At 58.3% G+C, this 17,301-nt stretch overlaps 1 protein-coding gene across 1 annotated transcript in view; it reads right to left on the reverse strand.

Annotated features, from left to right (window-relative positions):
• Positions 1-579: 579 nt before the first annotated feature.
• Positions 580-17,301, reverse strand: part of NPHP4 (nephrocystin 4) — a 135,202-nt gene continuing 118,480 nt past the window's right edge. The window contains exons 21-31 of the mRNA XM_060013335.1: positions 14,542-14,753; positions 10,494-10,720; positions 10,182-10,368; positions 9,269-9,352; positions 5,359-5,515; positions 4,717-4,802; positions 4,058-4,143; positions 2,876-3,047; positions 2,073-2,252; positions 1,656-1,799; positions 580-1,132 (exon numbers count right to left, since the gene is read on the reverse strand). Of these exons, the coding sequence (XP_059869318.1) occupies positions 992-1,132; positions 1,656-1,799; positions 2,073-2,252; positions 2,876-3,047; positions 4,058-4,143; positions 4,717-4,802; positions 5,359-5,515; positions 9,269-9,352; positions 10,182-10,368; positions 10,494-10,720; positions 14,542-14,753 (1,676 nt within the window). The 3' untranslated portion in view covers positions 580-991. The remainder of the gene's footprint in view (positions 1,133-1,655; positions 1,800-2,072; positions 2,253-2,875; positions 3,048-4,057; positions 4,144-4,716; positions 4,803-5,358; positions 5,516-9,268; positions 9,353-10,181; positions 10,369-10,493; positions 10,721-14,541; positions 14,754-17,301) is intronic.

Raw genomic sequence — 17,301 nt, forward strand, 5'->3', positions numbered from 1 at the left:
CTGGGGCAAAGATGACTGGCTGCCCCGCTAAACCTTCCCCCCTCCCCCCGCTAGGGATACCATCCCCCAAAGTCACCTGGACACACGACTGCCTGGAAGAAAGACAACGTTTCTGAGACCCCTCGGAGCTGGGTGTGGCCAAGCGACTAGGTTCTGGCCAACAGGATGGGGGTGGGTGGTACAATGCCCCCTCGCCGCCGGCCTGACCTGATCCCTGGACGCCGTGACTGGTGACCTCACATGGTACAGGGGATGGAGTTAAGGATCGTGAGACAGAACGGTCGTCCTGGATCTTCCAGGAAAGTCCAGTGTCCTCACAGGGGCCTTACAAAGGGAGGCAGGGGGACCAGAATCAATGCAGGAGAGATGACAACAGAAGCAGAGGTCAGAGCCGCCCTGCCCTCAGGTCAGGACTAAGCAGCCTCTCCCAGAGGCCACAAACCACGGGCCACCGACTGTCCCTCAGCAACGTCATCCTCCAGGGAAAAGGAAGCTTATGCTGCAGACAGAAAACTCTGACAACGGTGAAAACAGCAGAAAACACTCAAGAAAACTGCCAAAAGAGAAACCGTGTAAAAATTTAGTATTTCGTACAACGTTTTTAAAAGATGTGGAATAATACCAGCATAAAAAACATTACATAGCAAATAATAGTGTTTGTATAAAACTCAGTTTAAAAACATAATTTTATCATTTAAAATGACTCAGAAAATACATTTTGCTGACAGTAAATCCTAACGTCACAGATGGCGACAATCCCCCGTGTGCCGCAGAGAGAAACGGGCCCCGGGTTCACCGGGCGCGCACGCTCACGGTCAGGACTCCAGTGGGGCTGCTACGCGGTCGGTACTGGCAGCAGCCTGACTGGGGGGGAGCATCGCAAACGGCTAGGGGCGCGGCGACCCCCACCTCCCTCAGCCCAGTCCACGGTGCCGAGTTCTGGGACAGGAGCCTGACCCCGAACAGCGGCAGGACGGCCCCCGCCGCTCCTTTACTGGTAGATGACCTTCACGCAGAACGTCTCCTCGTTTTTGTCTTCGTGGTCATTGATGTAAATCAGAATCTCCTCCTCTCCGGCCTTCTGACGGGACGCAAACCGCAGGCCGATGGTGTAGGTCTCGCCTCCCCCGACCTGGCAAGAAGCGTCGCTGTCCTAGCGCCCACCCTGCCGACCCCCCTCTCCCTCTTCCAGCCACTTCCACACAGGCGTACACACATTCCCCAGGCTCGCAGGCCCCAGAACATACACTCATGATCTGAACCAAGTTTCCCAGCGTCACTGTCAAAGCCCTCCCGGCTACTCCTCCCAAAGCCCCGGAAACGCGTCACTACACCCTCCAGCGAGGGACAGACCCGGGTCGCCCGAGCTGCTGCTCACTTTCCCTGAAAGAGTCACAGGAGATAAAGGCCTAACGTGCCAGGCAGTCTGGATGAAACTGTTGCAACACTGCAGGGAAGGTTGCCCCCAGGGCTGCCCCTGCCGGGGCCTGGGTGTTGGGTCAGAGGCCCAGGCAGAGTTCAGCAGACGGTGCCCCTGGGGGCCGCAAGCGCCTCACTCGGGCCACAGGCCATTCTCCCCCAGGACTGCTGACGCCCCCAAGGCAGGGTCCCGGGAGAAGCAGTGCCCAGGCCCCCCACCCTGTGCAGCCCCGCACCTGGAAGGCGTCCTCCTTGAACTGCAGCAGGTGGGGATGGTCGCTGTGCAGGCGGTAGGCCCTCGGGGAGGGGTAGGGGTTGGTATAGGTGATGCGCTTGTTGGCGCCCTTCCCGGCCCCCGCAGGCAGCGTGATCTCAAAGGCCTGTGGGGAGGGCAGGAGTTGGCCCCGGGCTCCTTCTCCAGCCACTTCTTCCCAAGCCTGCCCTGCGCTCCTGAGCCCCAGACGCTGAGTAAATACGGCAGACAAGCCCCCCGAGTTCCCGGTCGAGGGGCTCACGGTACAGGAGGAAACACCCACCCCCCAGGCCCCCAGCCAGAGGGGCCGGGAGGAGGAAACGTCGGCCCGGATCTGGGCAGGCCGGGTCACAGGACACACCACCCGAACCGCGTGGCCCACGCGCGTCTCACGGCAGACCTTGGAGATGAGGGGTGGGCGGCAGGAGAGGCACACGAGCCACGAGGCCACCAGCTGGTGGGCGTCCACGTCGACCAGGTTGAGGTGCACGAAGCGGCTGCCCGCCCTGCGGGGCCTCACGCCCACGTGCAGGTCCTGCACCCCGTGAGGGGGCAGCACGAAGACGCCTTTGGGGTCCGTCTTCAGGAACAACAGAGGAGAAGCAGGTCGGGAGGCAGCCCCTCGAGTCGTGCAGACGAGGGGTTTCCTGGGCGCGCAGCCCAGGGGCTGAGAGGGTCCCAGGGGAACCCCTGCGCTGGGCGGGAGGTCCCCTGGCCTGCATGGGGTCAGAGGTAAGAAGGCCCGATCTGAGGCCAGACCGGACCTCACCACCAGCACCCATGCCTGCGGGTCACAGTCTGTGTCCCCATCTGTGCACAGTGTGACCCCCTCAGTGTCAGAGCGGCCTCAGGAGAGAGAGCTTAGCCAGACCCAGCTCTGAACCCCGGCCTGCTGGCAGGGCGTCCACGTCACCCTCGTTATCCAGATGTACGGTTGCAGCCGCACTGATTCCAGAGTAACTGTTAATATTTACCTCCCAACAATTCTACAAATTCACCTTCAGGGCTTACGTGTCTCTCATCCCACGGTGCACATCTCATAAAGGGGATCTGAATGAAGACTCTATCAAAGTCTTCAGGACCGACCACCAGGCCGCAGCCCAGCTCCCACCCCCTCCCCGGGGTGGGCAAGGGTGGGGAGGGGCCAGGGGACACCCGTAAAACCCAAGAACCAACCCCACGCACCCCTGCTGAAGGCCATACCGTCAGCTCCTGGGGGTGGGAGCTGAAAGCCTTCACTTTCCTAACTGTCTGCATCCCCCGAAGGACAAGGGCCAGGCAGGTCCGCTGGCCTGTGACACAGGAGACATCCACGCGCTGCAGGGAGTGGAGGTGGACCTGCCAAGTCTGGACGGGCGTCGCCAGCCAGTGGTCCCTGCGCGGGCAGAAGTCACTCACGGTCGGGCGAGGGCAGTACACCAACCACGGGGAGGAGCCCCGAGGAAGCTGAAAAGGTGGCCAGGAGGGCGGGCTGGGGTCCAGCCGCCGTCACCCGCTCGGCCACCTTCCCTCCAAGGTGGAAGCTCTCAGGCGGGTCTGCAGCCTCTGCGTGACTTTGACCCTGAACAGATACTCTGGAGGCCAGGCAACGTGGGCTTCTGCAGATGTGCACCTAGGCCAGCTTAATCCCAAACCAGGCCTGGAGCAAAGTCCGTGGGCAGCACAGCGTGGATGAGAACGTGGGCTTGGAGGTCACGTGGGCCATTAGCTGCCTGGTGCCCAAGGACACTGACCCTTGGCTGTAAATGGGGCTCAGCATCACCTGCCCACGGGCCGTCAGGACACCAGTCTGTGGCCACCACACAGCAGGTGCAGGCTGGGTGCTGCCCCTCGGCCGGGTGGACACTCAGCACAGGAGACCCCCCCGTTCCCGGCGGGCTGCACCAAACCCTCCAGCCTGCACCGGTTTTAAAGGGTCTCGAGGGCTGGGAGATACGACTTAGAGGAAAAGGTAAAGGGACCGGGGTCATTTCACCCAGTCCTCGGGCATCAAAGGAAATGATGTCACCTTCCACCTCCCCTTGGGGGGCCTGGGCAGGACCGCCGCCTGCATTCCCTCGGACTCGGGGAGGGGACCCCAGGGACAAGGGCTGCCTGGGCCGTCCTGGCACTGTGCTGGGGCAGAAGCAGCCTCGAGTTTCTCTCCTGGCTGGGCTCCCAACGTGTCCCTTAGGCTGTGGTGCCGCTCTGAGCAGAGGCATCCTTGCAAGACCCCGGCCAGTCTGAGAACCTCACTTCATGTGGCCAAAGGCCTGATGGCCCCCACCCCCGTCACAAGTTTAGAGGCAGCCAGGGCTGGCCCACTTCCAGTGCCACCAGCAGTCCCCAGCCTGCCTCCTCACTGCCTTCTCCCACCCTCCAGACCACCAGGGCCCACGTACTCACGCGTAAATGGTGACAAAGAAGTCTTTGATCTCCGGGCTGGGACCACTGGCCACCTTCAGGAACACGTCTTGTGGCTCCCTGGGGCCCTGCCAGACAGGGGTGGGGGTGCACATCACGGCCACACTACTGCCTCTCTGCTCTGACCCCAGCCCCCCAAGTCCGCAGGAAGCAAACGCAGGTGTGAACCAGGCCCCCTCCCCCTAACACGTTTTTCATTTTCTGTACTCATCAGAATTCACTGTTTTTGTCACTACAAAAGAGAAAAATCATTAACCTCTTGATTTCATATTGAGTTTAATAATTGTATTCTGCAGGAGATTCCACCCAGTTTCCTAACCAATCATAACATGATTATGGCCGCTATCCTTACACAAAGGCAATTAATAAGTGCCTTAATCACCACTCACTTTATTCAGTTTGCTTCATGTCTTTTTTTTTTAATTGAAATTCAGACAATCAAGGAAGTGACCTGCTAGCAGAAAAAATGAAAACTCATTCATAAAGCTCTCCTGAGGATGTCAAGGTAGCCCTCCAGCATCTTAGAAAGAAACCACTTAAGCAAAAACCTCAGATGAAGAGGCTGCAGGAGACCAGGGGTGCAGATAGTGGGTGGGGCCTGGAGGGGAAGGATTTTCCCGGGAGGGCGCTACAGAACTTACCATGTTCTGGGTCTCGCAAATGACATTCGGGTCACTACATCGTACGTAGACCGGGGGGTCCTCACCGGGCATCCCCACGGGAGCACCTGGAGTGGGGAATATCACAACAAATGTCTTTTCCCGAAAGCCTGGGCCATCACAGGTGTTCCACGAAACCTGCTGGGGGATGGACACTGCTGCCTGCGTGGACACTGGCCCTTCCGTTCCGAGCCGCCTCCCCGGGGACTCACCCCAAGAGACCAACCAAAAGGAAGCGGGGTGCCATGGAGCCAGTGCCAGGTGTAAACGGCTCGGATGTGTTCTAAAGGCACCGGCTGGCAATGAATCAGCAGGTGCAGGGGAGCCCGGAGAGCTTTCCAGGCCCAGGACCGAGGGCAGAGCAGAGCCTGACGCCAGAGGCCAGGCAACCTTCCCAGGGCTGTGGATTTCAGAATGCAATCAGCCTGCCAAGGGCGCCTGTCATCTCAGAGGAAGTGAAAAGGTCACCATGTCAAACAATCAAACGACTGAGGCAAGTGGCAGAATTTACAGCTGTACCCTGTGTTGTTAAAGAGCATCGCAGGATGATGTAAGGACACCACTTGTCACCTTTTCCACCTGTTGAACCTGCCAAATGCCAGCTGTGGGGACAGCGGGACCTGCCTGGAAGCGTGTGCCAGGGCAGCAGGCGGATGGCCTTCTTCAGGAAGGTGAGCTCTGGGTGGTAGAAGCGGAAGACCTGGTCCACCACGTGCGGCTGCAGCTCCACGGTCAGGCAGAGCACAGCGAGGGGCTTGCCGTTGCCTGCGCAGAACAGGACCTGCCAGGAGAGCAGGCGGCGCAGCATCAGGACCCGCACGAGGGCTGTGGGCAGCTGCGTGCACGGCGCCTCCCCGGACGGACAGGGACAGGGGTCCCCATGGGGTCCGCTCAGGCCCACGAAGTGGGAAGGACAGGCGTGGTCAGATGCACGGGGTCTGCAGCCGCAGGTGCCCACCTGCGAGGACTGGCCCAACACAGGGTCCACATGCTCAGACCACGCACGGCTGCCACTCCTGCCACTTCCCGGAGGGGAGGGACGTGCCAAGAAGACCAGCGAGAAAGGTCTGCGGCCCCAACTCCCCCACCGACGCACCCGCTGCCTGCAGGCTGGGAAGTCGTTCTGCAAGCATCTGGATACTAACCTCACCAGGTCCTCATGGGTGGGAGCAGAGCATGTCCCCCAGACGGTAAAAGGGGGCTGTGCTTAAACCCAAAGGACCAGAAATACAAACTTCCTTTAAAAAAAAAGTTACTTACTAAAAAGATTTATTTGTCCAATACAGGTCCTAATTGGGAACACGATGCAGCCGGTGTCTTTATTCCAGGACTCGGCCAGCCCAGTGAGCTCTCAGGGCCCAGGACAGAGGGCGGCACACAGCCAACCCCCTTCCCACGTCGGTTGGCGCCAAGCTCGGGCGCCCAGACAAACCTTCCACGTGGGAAAGGACACTCTTCCACTTTGGTGGGTTTTATTATGAAATCTTTTAGATGTGTAACAGGACAAATTATAACTGGGCAGCCACCCACGAGGCCACGTGGGCTTGGAACAGGCACACGGTGCACACTGCTGAGCCTCTGCGCCCTCACCATCCTGCCCGTCCGCCCCAGGGAGCCCCTCCTGAACTCGTGATCACCGTCCCCCCCGTTTTTCTTCACCATTCTCCCCTCTTTGGGTCTTTAAGCAACCCACAGTGTCGGTTCTGCCTTCTTGGACCATCACCTGAAAGCCACTGCCCCGCGCGTCTCTTCCCACATCTGCTGGGAGGCGAGCCCCACCACTGCACCCTCATCCCCCGCAGCTGTGCCCTGACACTCCTGCCGGAATTTCACCGCTACGCTGGGACTTCAGCTCCACAATGACCGACCATTTATTTAGCTGTCGTGCACACAGACACACACAGACACACACACAGACATACACTCCTCAGCTCTCTCTGCTCGAAGGACCGGAAGCAAGGGCACCCCAGTCGTAATGAGCCCTCTCAGTACCCAGACTTGAGTTTCTAAACACCGTTCTCCACTAAAAGACGCCTTAGATAAACGGCTGATTCCAGAAATGCGGCAGGAAAATGCAAGACGACTCTGGAACATCTTGGGCGCCAGGCACGAAGGAAGTGCTCCAAGAATGACAGGGACATGTCAAAAGGACAGAGGGGCCAGCTTGAAGCCAAAGCCGCCGGTGAACCAGGGACAAGATGAGCAGCAAAACAAAGACAGACAGGAACAAATTACAAGCCACTGAATGAAACAGGAATTCATGGTCCATAATGCCGACAAACAAATTTCAGGAATGAACGGATGAAGGCAAAGGGCTGCCTCACTTAGAACATGGAAGGAATGACGAAATCTGCAAGTCACCAATGGGCAACCATCGTGCAAGAATCATCAGTGAAGAAATTTTAAAAAGAATGTCCCTGTGTATAACTGGGTCACTTTGCTGTACAGCAGAGACTGGCACGACATTGTAAATCAACTACACTTCGGTTTAAAAAAGAAAGAAGCATCGTGGATATTAAAACTAGCAGCAGAAGCTGAATGAGAAGCAGGACATTTACAGAGCCTGAGTATCTCCTGAAAAAATACTTCCCCATTACTAATTATCAACTATAAAATATTTCTTAATTAATTTTACCTTGAAGGAGCCTGGCAGACACCATCTTAACCAAGTAAGAGAGTTAAATTAACATCACTGGTAATAGAGCAAATCAACGTTGTGTCTCTCCCAATAAGAGGTTCTGAGAAGAACACAGCAAAACGTCTGTGCTTTTCCTGCCCTGAATGCACGGCCTGAACCCACCGACGAGCAAACACCAGACAAACCCAGACTGAGCGGCAGGTGGCAGAAATGACCTGTGCACTTCAAAAGTACCGAGGCCGTGAGAGGCAAGGAAAACTAGGGCAGGACCACCGGATGCACCGCGGGACCCTGGGCGGGTGAGGGATCCAGTGTTGGGATATTTGGTAAAGTGCAAGCAGGGTCTGTGATGAGATTGTATCAGTGCCAATTTCCTGATTTCCCCGGTTCTACTGTGGTTATGGAGCAGAGTGTCCTTATTTTCAGGACACAGGAGCTCTAAATTTCATGGAACAATGGGGAAGTTTGTCCATAACTTATTCTCAAATTGTTCAGAAAAAAATAAGGATAAATATAGACACAGAATGATAAGGCAAATATAAAATGTCAACAACTGGGAAATCTGGGTAAATAATTCATGAGAACTCTTTGCACTATTCTTTTAACTTTTGTCTAAGTTTGAGAACATTTCAAAATAAAGAGCTGTTTAAAAAAAAAAGACACAGGCGCTGACTTGAAAGGTATGGCCGTGGCCAGAGAGAGGACAGTTTTACAGCCCAGTGCCTGTCACACAGCAAATATAAAACCACGAGTTCATAATAAGACCCCCAAAAAACTGACCATCTTTGGATGTTCCCAGGGCACGACTCATTATTTTTACAATTGATAAATAAAGGGAAAGAACCCAACATTTATCCTGACCTTCCGGTATTAAGTATCAATATATTCAGGGTAACCAAACGGCTGATGGGGAAAGCTCTTGTTTATAGAAGAGTCACAGCTAGTAAGTACAAGAACAGTGAGAGGATTTCACCGCTTTCCACCTGGTGGGATAACGGATGTGGGCAGTGGACCCTTAGCGGACACGTCAGCCACCATGAACAGCCACCCACCGTGGCCTCTGCACGTGAAGCCGTGGTCGGCCCACGGAGGCCGGCCCACGCCCAGCGTCTCCACAGACAGAGCATCGAGGACAGCAGGCCCCAACTCCCACAGACCGACCGTGATAAGATGAGTGACCAGCATGCACTGGACATCGGGCGTCCTGAGGATCTGTTACTAATTTGGGGGCAGTGATGTCACGTAGCCAGGTTTTTGTTCTTTTTTTTTAAGTCCTTATCTGTTAGAGATACACGCTGAATAAGATATCTGGGATTTGTTTTAAAACTCCAAACTCATGTAAGGAAAAACGTATTAGCCTCTCAGATTTCATTTATGGCCCTAAATAAAGAGCCGACACAGCCTTTAGACAAAGGCAACGCTGCGGCTCCACATTTAAATAAAACCCAGCAAATCTCCCCCGAGGACGGGGCTGTGGACACAGGGCTGCCAGGTCTTCAGTCTGCAACCGCACCGAAATCTGTCCCGGGGTGAGGGTGGGGACAGATTTCGCCCGGACAGATTTTACGCCCGGGCGGGCGTAAAAGTGTTTCTGTTTTTACTTTCAACCTCCTATAAAAGGCATCTGTCTACCAAACAAACAACAACAAGAAAACTTCAGAAATTCCTACAAAACGACAGTGTCCCAACCTCCCGTAAGGACATCCCATGGGCAGGCAGGGGGTTGAAAAGTGTGCCCTGCCAACGAGCCGCCCTGAGGTGGCAATGGGACTGAGTCCTGTTTACCATTAGTAACAAACAGCAGAACCCATGATGCACTTCACCTGGTGCTCTCACAAGAGCCCTGGCTGGCACTGCAAGACCTGGGAACATTGGATGGGCGGTCTACCCCCCTACCTTGGCGTGTTTCGTGGGCATCGTGCTGGACTTACGAGATGACCCAGCGTCCGTGTCCTTCTCGAGTCTCAGCTCAGCAGAGGCCTGTGAGAAACCAGGGAGCCCCCAGGTCATGAGATGGGGCTGGGTGACAGGCAAGTCTTCCTACCAGTGGGGCCTCCGCCTGTAGGAACGGCCGCCGCCCTGGGCCCAGGGTTCCGGGGTCTCGTTTACGCTCAGAGTGAACCCCAGGCGGCTGCTGTTATTAACCGGCTCACAGCCCCAAAGAGGAAGCGGAGGCCGTGTGAGCTGTGGCGGGGGGGTGGGGGGGGGTGGTCAGGTCCCGTAACCCAGCTCCACCCGAAGCCAGAGGTCTGACACCTTCACCACGGTCCTGATGACCTCTTGCCCCAAAAGTGCATCCAAAGAGCCTGCACTGAAACCTGTGAGCCTCTCACGCCCGTCTCAGTGATGACCTCTGCCCTACAGAGCTGACCTCACAAGGTCAGGAAGAAACGCGCACGCCGCGTCCGCCCTAGCAAAGCACGTGCTTGCTCGCACCCTGACGTGAAACCCCAGAGTCTCTGCGGTTCACGTCGGGGAGCAAACGCTACGTGAGAAGTGGGCAAACAGTAGTAACTGGGGAGTTCAGAAAACACTAGCTCTTCTGAGGTTTAAGAAAGGCTCTTCTACCAGTTTAGCAAAGAGACTGAAGAGGAGGTGGTCCAGCCTCTCCTGAGCCCAGGTGAACCACGAGGCCACTGGGCACAGCGTAGGTGCCAGGACGTGTGGAGAGGCAGGTGGGGCGGGGGACGGCCGAAGGCTAACCCTCCCACCGCACGGGAGGAGGCCCCCATCTCCCAGGTTACTTGGCAAAGGGGCTTCCCCGGTGCCCAGCCAGCCCCCTCGGCACGGGAAGAATGGCCTTCCCCACCTGCGCCGAGGCCCGCGGACCCGCAGAGAAGGTCTGGAACTTGAAGGGGATGTGGACCATCTCCCGGGGGCGTAGGAAGAGCTGGGGGGCCAGGCTGCCCCGCGGGTGGAACATGTCCTCCTCCAGGGGCGTGTGCAGGCCGAACAGCTCTTTGAAGTACCGCCACTCCTGACCGTCCAGGATGAGGCTGGAGGGAGGGGAGACGGCGCTGGGCACAATGTCCTTCCCAGTCGGTCCCAGGACCCGTGAGGGCGAGACCAGCTCGGCTTTCGGGCGGGGCTGGGGGCCCGAGGGGGCGCCCCGCCCTCCCACCTGAGCTCAGCGCTGTCGATCGAGATGGTCACGGTGTGCTGCGTGTTGTCGGGGTTCCTGAGAGCGAATTCGAAGAACTCGGCGGCGCCCAGCGTGGCACAGATGGTGTGCTGCGTGGTGATGGCCATGCTCAGCGCGCTGGCAATGCTCTCGGCCTTGGTGCGCTCCCGGTAGGCGGCGATGAGCTGCAGGTCCCGAGCGTGCTGGGCACGGATGCTCTGCTGGGCCTGCGGACACAGGGGCCGAAGTGAGGCCACGGTCCCGGGGCGCCCTGCTGCTTGGGGGCTGTTCCCTGGCCCCTTCCCCACCTGCCCCAAACACCACATCTCCTTGGAATCACCACCCCTCCACCACCGACACGGGGTCAGCTGGGAATGGCCACCTACAGCTCTGGGGGACAGGGAATGGGGCCACCCATCTGCAGCACCCTGGCTTCCCTCTGCCCACAGGTGATGCACCCGTGGAAGGAGGGCTCTGCCCACATGCCCCCGAGACTCCAACCACCCACCTGGGCACACTGGGAATTAAGAGCAGAAGCTACCAATAAAAGAGGAAAGAATGGTCCCCAAACTAAGGCGGGTGACCAGCTCACTGGCCAGGCCTCCAGTGTGACAGCGGGAGTCCCGTCTGCAAGCAGAGTCCCCAGGAGGGGCTGTGGCCGGGCCTGACTGACCGCAAGCTGGGCCAGGGTCCAGACCCAGGCACGCTGCCTTGGTGGGCTCAGCGTGGGTCCTTCATCCACCTCCTTCTTCCAATGCCTTATGTTTCAATGGGCTTGGCCACCCCACATGTGTTCTAGAGGCTGGGGACAGGCTTATCTTTCTCGGGTGCCTTGCAGTAAAAAGCGAGGCCCGTCGGAGGCTGCTTTGCAAGCCCGAGACCTAGAAGGCGTATGCCCACGTGCTAGGGAGGCAGCTGGGCACTGAGGGCCTCCAAAACCAACGAGGCCCAGGCATCTGAAGGCCTTCGGACTCTAACTCAGAAGGTGAGGACCAAACCTGACCTCTCACTTAAATTGTTTTGGAGACTGACTTTCCAGTATCCAAAACTTTGGCCTTTCCCCAGCAGGGGAATTGAAGCTGGGCCTTTAGTTTCTCCCTGGGGATTTAAAACCGGGAGGGTGGTCATGTTGACATCTGAGGCCTCCCTACGTGGGCATTTTATGATCAGAGCTTCTCGGCGGGATGGAGTCTCTACCAGGCTGGGCTGGGCAGCACGGCCAGATGTAATTTAGGGTGAGAGACAGAGCTCGGCTTTTCAACCTCGACTTGAGACAGCGGGTTGTTCTGACCTGCCAAGGACACAACCTGTATTGCCCTGGGACGAGGGCTCTAGGGGACAGGCCACATGGAGGTGAGCACAGGACTGGCCCGTCAGACTGACCACCTGGGCGGGCACCGTAACAGCCACTCCCTGGTTTTCCGCAGGCCTGGTGGGTAAAAGCCACAGGCCGAGCCAGTGTGGCCCCAGGGCATCAGGTGCCGACACGGCCCCTGGCCAGGTGGAAAGGCTGGAAAGAAGAATCCACCTGTGGGGTCATCTGGCATGACCCAGACTGCGTGAGGCTGCCGTTAACCGCAGGCTCAGCCTCGCACAGACGCGAGCCAACCCTCCAGCAACAGCTTCCCCGATGACTAGAGCCACCAGTGAAACAGAGTTGATGTTTTGGTCTCTTTTTGCCATAGACCCGTCTTCTTTCTTAATTCAAAACCCATGCAGGCAGAGGCGATGACACGTATTGGACCGCTCAGACCCCAAGAGGCAGCAGTTCGCACTGTGGTCCCGTGACAGGTCCAGGGATGGGCAGGGAGACCCGTGGGCCAAGTGCTGGCATTTCTGGAAAGTAAAGTCCTCTCTTCCATGGGACTTGGCACGTTTTGACAACACGGAACGTGGGACTAGTGCCACCAATTTGCTAGCGTGAGGGGCAATCCCGGAGCTGCTGGGGTGTCCCTGTAGAGGGTACGCAGAGGAGAGAGGACACAGGGACTGAGCGCTGTCGCTAGGGCAGCCGCCGTCCCGAGCACTGCACACAGGTTGAGCCGGGTGACCCTCACAGGGAGGCTGTGACTGTCCCAAGGCACCGCAGGGACTCCAAGGCAGGCGTCAGCCCCACACTCTGTGCTGTGACTGTCCCAGGGCACCGCAGGGACTCCAAAGCAGGCCTGTCAGCCCCACACTCTGTGCTCCTGGCCCCAGGCTCACCACCGCCCCCAGGAAACCCTGAGACCCTCAGCCTCCCTCAAATCTGACCATCAGGGAGAGAGAGCTGCACCCCAGCTGCCCTCAGCCTCCCCGCCGCACAAGAGGTCACACACGGTTCCACACCCTCATCAGGCGTGTGCAGGGCCAGCCGGGGCATGGCTCCTGTCGACTCTCTTCCCGAGGACCCACTGATTTCGTAGAACTCCCATCCCTTCTTCAAAGAAGGCTAAAAAGCTCTGGAAGGGAGAGAGACTACCGCATATCTGATACATCAAGTTACCTTCACCTCAAAATTCTCCAGCACTACGAACCCAGGAAATCATTACAATTTAGTGGAAATTTTTCTTGTATTTGGAAATCCAATCACTTCCAAGCTCACGGCTGTATTCAAAGTGAGGGCTCTGAGCTGTTAATTTCTCTATTAGAACATATCAGGGCTTCCCTGGTGGCGCAGTGGTTAAGAATCTGCCCGCCAATGAAGGGGACGTGGGTTCGACCCCTGGTCCGGGAAGATCCCACATGCCGCAGAGCAACTAAGCCCGTGCGCCACACTACTGAGCCTGCTGCGCTCTAGAGCCCGCGAGCCACAATTACTGAGCCTGTGTGCCACAACTACTGAAGCCCGCACGCCTAGAGCCCATGCTCCGCAACAAGAGAAGCCACCGCAATGAGAAGCCCGCGCACCGCAACGAAGAGTAGCCCCTGCTTTCAACTAGAGAAAGCCCGCACGCAGCAACGAAGACCCAACGCAGACAAAAATAAATAAATTAAAAAGAACATATCAAATAAGAGGAAACTAGCCAAATTAATCATAATAACAACGATGCACCGGCAGCTGTCGGACCGAGGACTTGACGTGTGCGGGGCCCAACCACCCGGACGCGGGAACCGCTTGTGTCCCCCCCGGGTGACAGCTGGCGGAGCCTCAGAGGCTGCACAGGAGGGAGCAGCCTGGGTGCACCGTGGCCGGAGAGGAGACCTGCCCCAAGCCCAGCCTACGGCCGGCCTCCCCTCAAGGCGTCCTCACAGCCACAGCGCTGCTCCTCGGCCAGCAAGACTCTGCCGCCCTCTGCCAGGGACCCGCTCGCCCAGCCGGCTGTCTGGCCTCAGCGGCCATGGCTCACAGGCCCAGCCGCTCCGCGGCATGTGGGATCTTCCCGGACCGGGGCACGAACCCACGTCCCCTGCATCGGCAGGTGGACTCTCAACCACTGCACCACCAGGGAAGCCCCCTGAATGGTCTTTTGCTTGTTGGTTTATTTCTGTCTCCCTCCCTCCACGGCCCCCCTGAGGGTGGGTCCTTGCCTACCTCTGTGAGCCCCAGGGGAGGGCCGGCCACTGCCTGTGTCTGCCAGGCCATGGGCACAGGCCTGGCCCCTGAGAAGGACGGCGTCTGTTCAGACACCCACCTGCCTCAATGGAAAGGATCCGAAGGCCCCTGTGGCTTCCCTATCCCGTAAACAGCCATTTCTTAGGGTCTTACTTAGATTTTTAGTCTAAGGTGGGAATTCTGGCCAGATCGATCACTCTGACATCCCGTGATGTAGAAGTTGTCATGGCTCTGCTCCCCAAACCTGGGCGCCCTCAGGATCCCCGTCGGAGCTTTCTTAAAAGCCCAGGCTCCAAGGACACTCCCCCCAACCAATGGAGGGGAGCCCAGAAGTCAGCTTTTATCCAAAGCGCGCCGGTAATTCTGGCCTGAAAACTTCCCTTGGTGGCTGAGAGGTCGGGTCTCATGCTCTGTAACCAGGACGCGGCAGGAAGATGAGAGCCCGCAGGCAAGGGGAGGGGCGGGGACGGGGCTGCTCCCGCAGTGTTCCCGAGGACGGGGGCCGAGCCTCACCAGCGCGCCGGGTCCGCAGCGGCCAGGCTCCGCTCCGCGCTCCCGCAGGCGCACAGCCCTCATGCGCTCCAGCTTGCGCCTGCGCACGGCGTCCCCCTCACGGCCGGCGCCCTGGGGCCGCCGCGTCCCCTGCCACGGGGGCGTGAAGAGCAGGGCGGCCAGCTCACTGTCCACGTCGGCCAGCTTCTGCGCTTGGACCACATTTTTCACTGCTGGAAGGTTCAAAGGCAGGGCCAGAGGTTAAAGGTTTCTGTTCTCTAAGCAGCCACGGCTCCACGCCCTCCAGAGCCAAGCCTCAAGCTTTTCATAAACCCTCAGAGGCTGGTAAAGGTGGAAATGACGCACCCTGCCCTCCACGGCATCCCCCCCTTACCAGCCTCTCACATAGAAGGGATTCTGTCTCGGTGCTTAGATACAAATGTATTAGTGCCCACTAGGGGGTCTGCTAGGGAAAAGGCCAGCGTTGCAGAAGCTCAGGCTCTCAGGATTCCCCAGACGCCCTCGCCCAGGACCGCGCCCCTGCTCCCCTCCAGCCCCCGCAGCGAGCACCCCCGATGCCCAGCACACCGTCCAGGCTCTCAGGCACGCTGTCCTGTCAGGTCCTCAAACCCCCGCTGGGTGCGGGTCATCAGGAGGCCTGAGCTCAGATCAGGAATCGGGGGCTCCCGTGAGCTGTGCCCTGAGGCCTCGGGCCAGCCGGCGTGGGTGGAGCCCAGAGCTTCTCCTCTCTGCACCCGGCTGCCTCTGGCTGGCTGGGCCCCTAGAGCACCATCTCCTTCGGGGGCTCTACTCGAAGCCTAGACCCACAGGAAAGCTGTGTAGCCGACAGACAGAAGCCACGATAGGCCAGGCCCCGGCAGGCAGGAGAGCTATTTTCTCCCTCCCACCACTGGCTGTGCCACTGGCGTGCACACGTGGCACCTGCCACGTCACAAGCTGGCACGTGAGATTCCCGGACAATCAGTAAACCCAGCACAGGCGGCAGGTGAGAGGGAGCGCCCCAACTTAGCACCTTGTCCTTCCTTCGGGCACCCCCAGAGCCACGGGAAGTGACCGCAAGCCTGAACTCCGCCGGCTGGACCCCACTCCCCGTCCTCGAGTATCTCTGCCTCCTGCTGATGCGCTCCACGTGGTGGTGAAGCAGCTTCCCCTCACTCGCCACCTCTCCTGCCATCACACGTAAACAAATGCTACTTCCAGGTTCTTCGGGTGCCATGAGATGGTGCAGACGTCTCAAGTGGCCACCCCAAAACAGCACTTTTCGTGTGTCTGGGGTCCAGCTCCATGGGAACGGAAGCGCCAACCTGGATCGGGCTCAAGCAGCCCGAGGCCCCCGGTCCCGAGGGGAGGGGCCAGGGTGGGAGGTGATCAACTGGCTTGTGTGTTCAGACTGCATCACCCCGACCGTGGGGGTGATGGGACCGTGTGGGACCACACTGCTGAAGCCAGGAAGCATCTTGCGAAACTCGGCACAACTTCCTGCTTCCGGAACCTTGCCTGGGGGGTGGAGACATGGCTTCTGGTGGAGTGCCCGGCCCTCTGGTTTTGACCAAAATAGGGATTGGAAGACTGATGACTCCAGAGGCTCTGGATCCCTCAGCAAACCCTCACTGTCACAACTCCCCGCGCTGCCCAGAGAAGCCCCCGACCTGCCGGGCCCCAGGCCGTGGGTTTCACAAATCCTCTCGTACCTGTCCCTGGGTGGGGGGTGGGGGTGGAGATGGGAGGCACTCCCTGCTCCGTGCTCTCCATCCATCCTCTTGGTGGCCAAAGGGACCAGCTGGGGATGGGGAGGCACTGGCCCCAAAGCAGGAAATCCAGATTCTAATCCAAGTTCACGACCCTTAACCACACAACCGGCCATGTCACCTGACCTCTGTGTCTCAGTTTTTTCAACATTAAAATGAGGAAGCTGGTCCGGAACAGACTCTCAGCGTGCCAGGCTCACGCAGCGTGGACCCCTTTGAGCATCTGAATGTACCCGGGCCGCTCTCCCGGGGAAGACGTATGAGGACCCATAAAGTTTGGGCTGGAGTTTCAGGGGACTCGTGGGATTCTGGAGACCTTCCAAAATGGCACCAAAGGCCTCCCAGTCCTGCCCCCCGCAGCTCTGGAATTCCCACCCAGGGCACAGGTTCAAGCCCAACAAAGTCAAGGGCCGTCAACACAAGACGCTCATGGCAGTTTCCAATGCACATGAGGTGACCTGCAGCCTCTGGGGGCTGCTCCTCAAAGGGCGCCTCCCACTTTCATTCCAATGGCAAGTATTTTACATTCAGGTCTGGGGGGTCATTTGAAAGGGGACGGAAAAACTTCCGTGTTATGCGATATTTTCACAAGCCCAGGTGTTTATCTCCCAAGCTTCTCTTCTCCCCAACATGGGGAGTTTCAAATTAGTTTTTAAAAAACAGCCTATGTTCATCCCGACCTTTTCCTCCCGTCCCCTTCAACTGGGGAGAAGCAGCTACCCAAAAACAAATGCCACTCCTAGGACTGTAATCTCCACCAAGTAACACCGGCGGCTCCCCCAGGGCCCAGCCTAGAGAGCGCTAGGCTGACGAACGTGGTGACTCGATGTGGCCTGCAGGTCACTGAGCCGGAGGCGGAGCCACGGCTCGGGCCCCCAGATCCAGAGGGCAGGGCCCCACGACACAGGCGCACGCGTGTGCTCCTGCACACGCACACACGTACATGCACGCACGCACACGCAGCCCCCCGCCTCTCGCTCTGCCCCACCGCCCGCCCACCTCCCCAAGCACA

Source organism: Delphinus delphis, chromosome 1 (genome assembly GCF_949987515.2).
Source record: "Delphinus delphis chromosome 1, mDelDel1.2, whole genome shotgun sequence".
Lineage (NCBI taxonomy): Eukaryota > Metazoa > Chordata > Mammalia > Artiodactyla > Delphinidae > Delphinus > Delphinus delphis.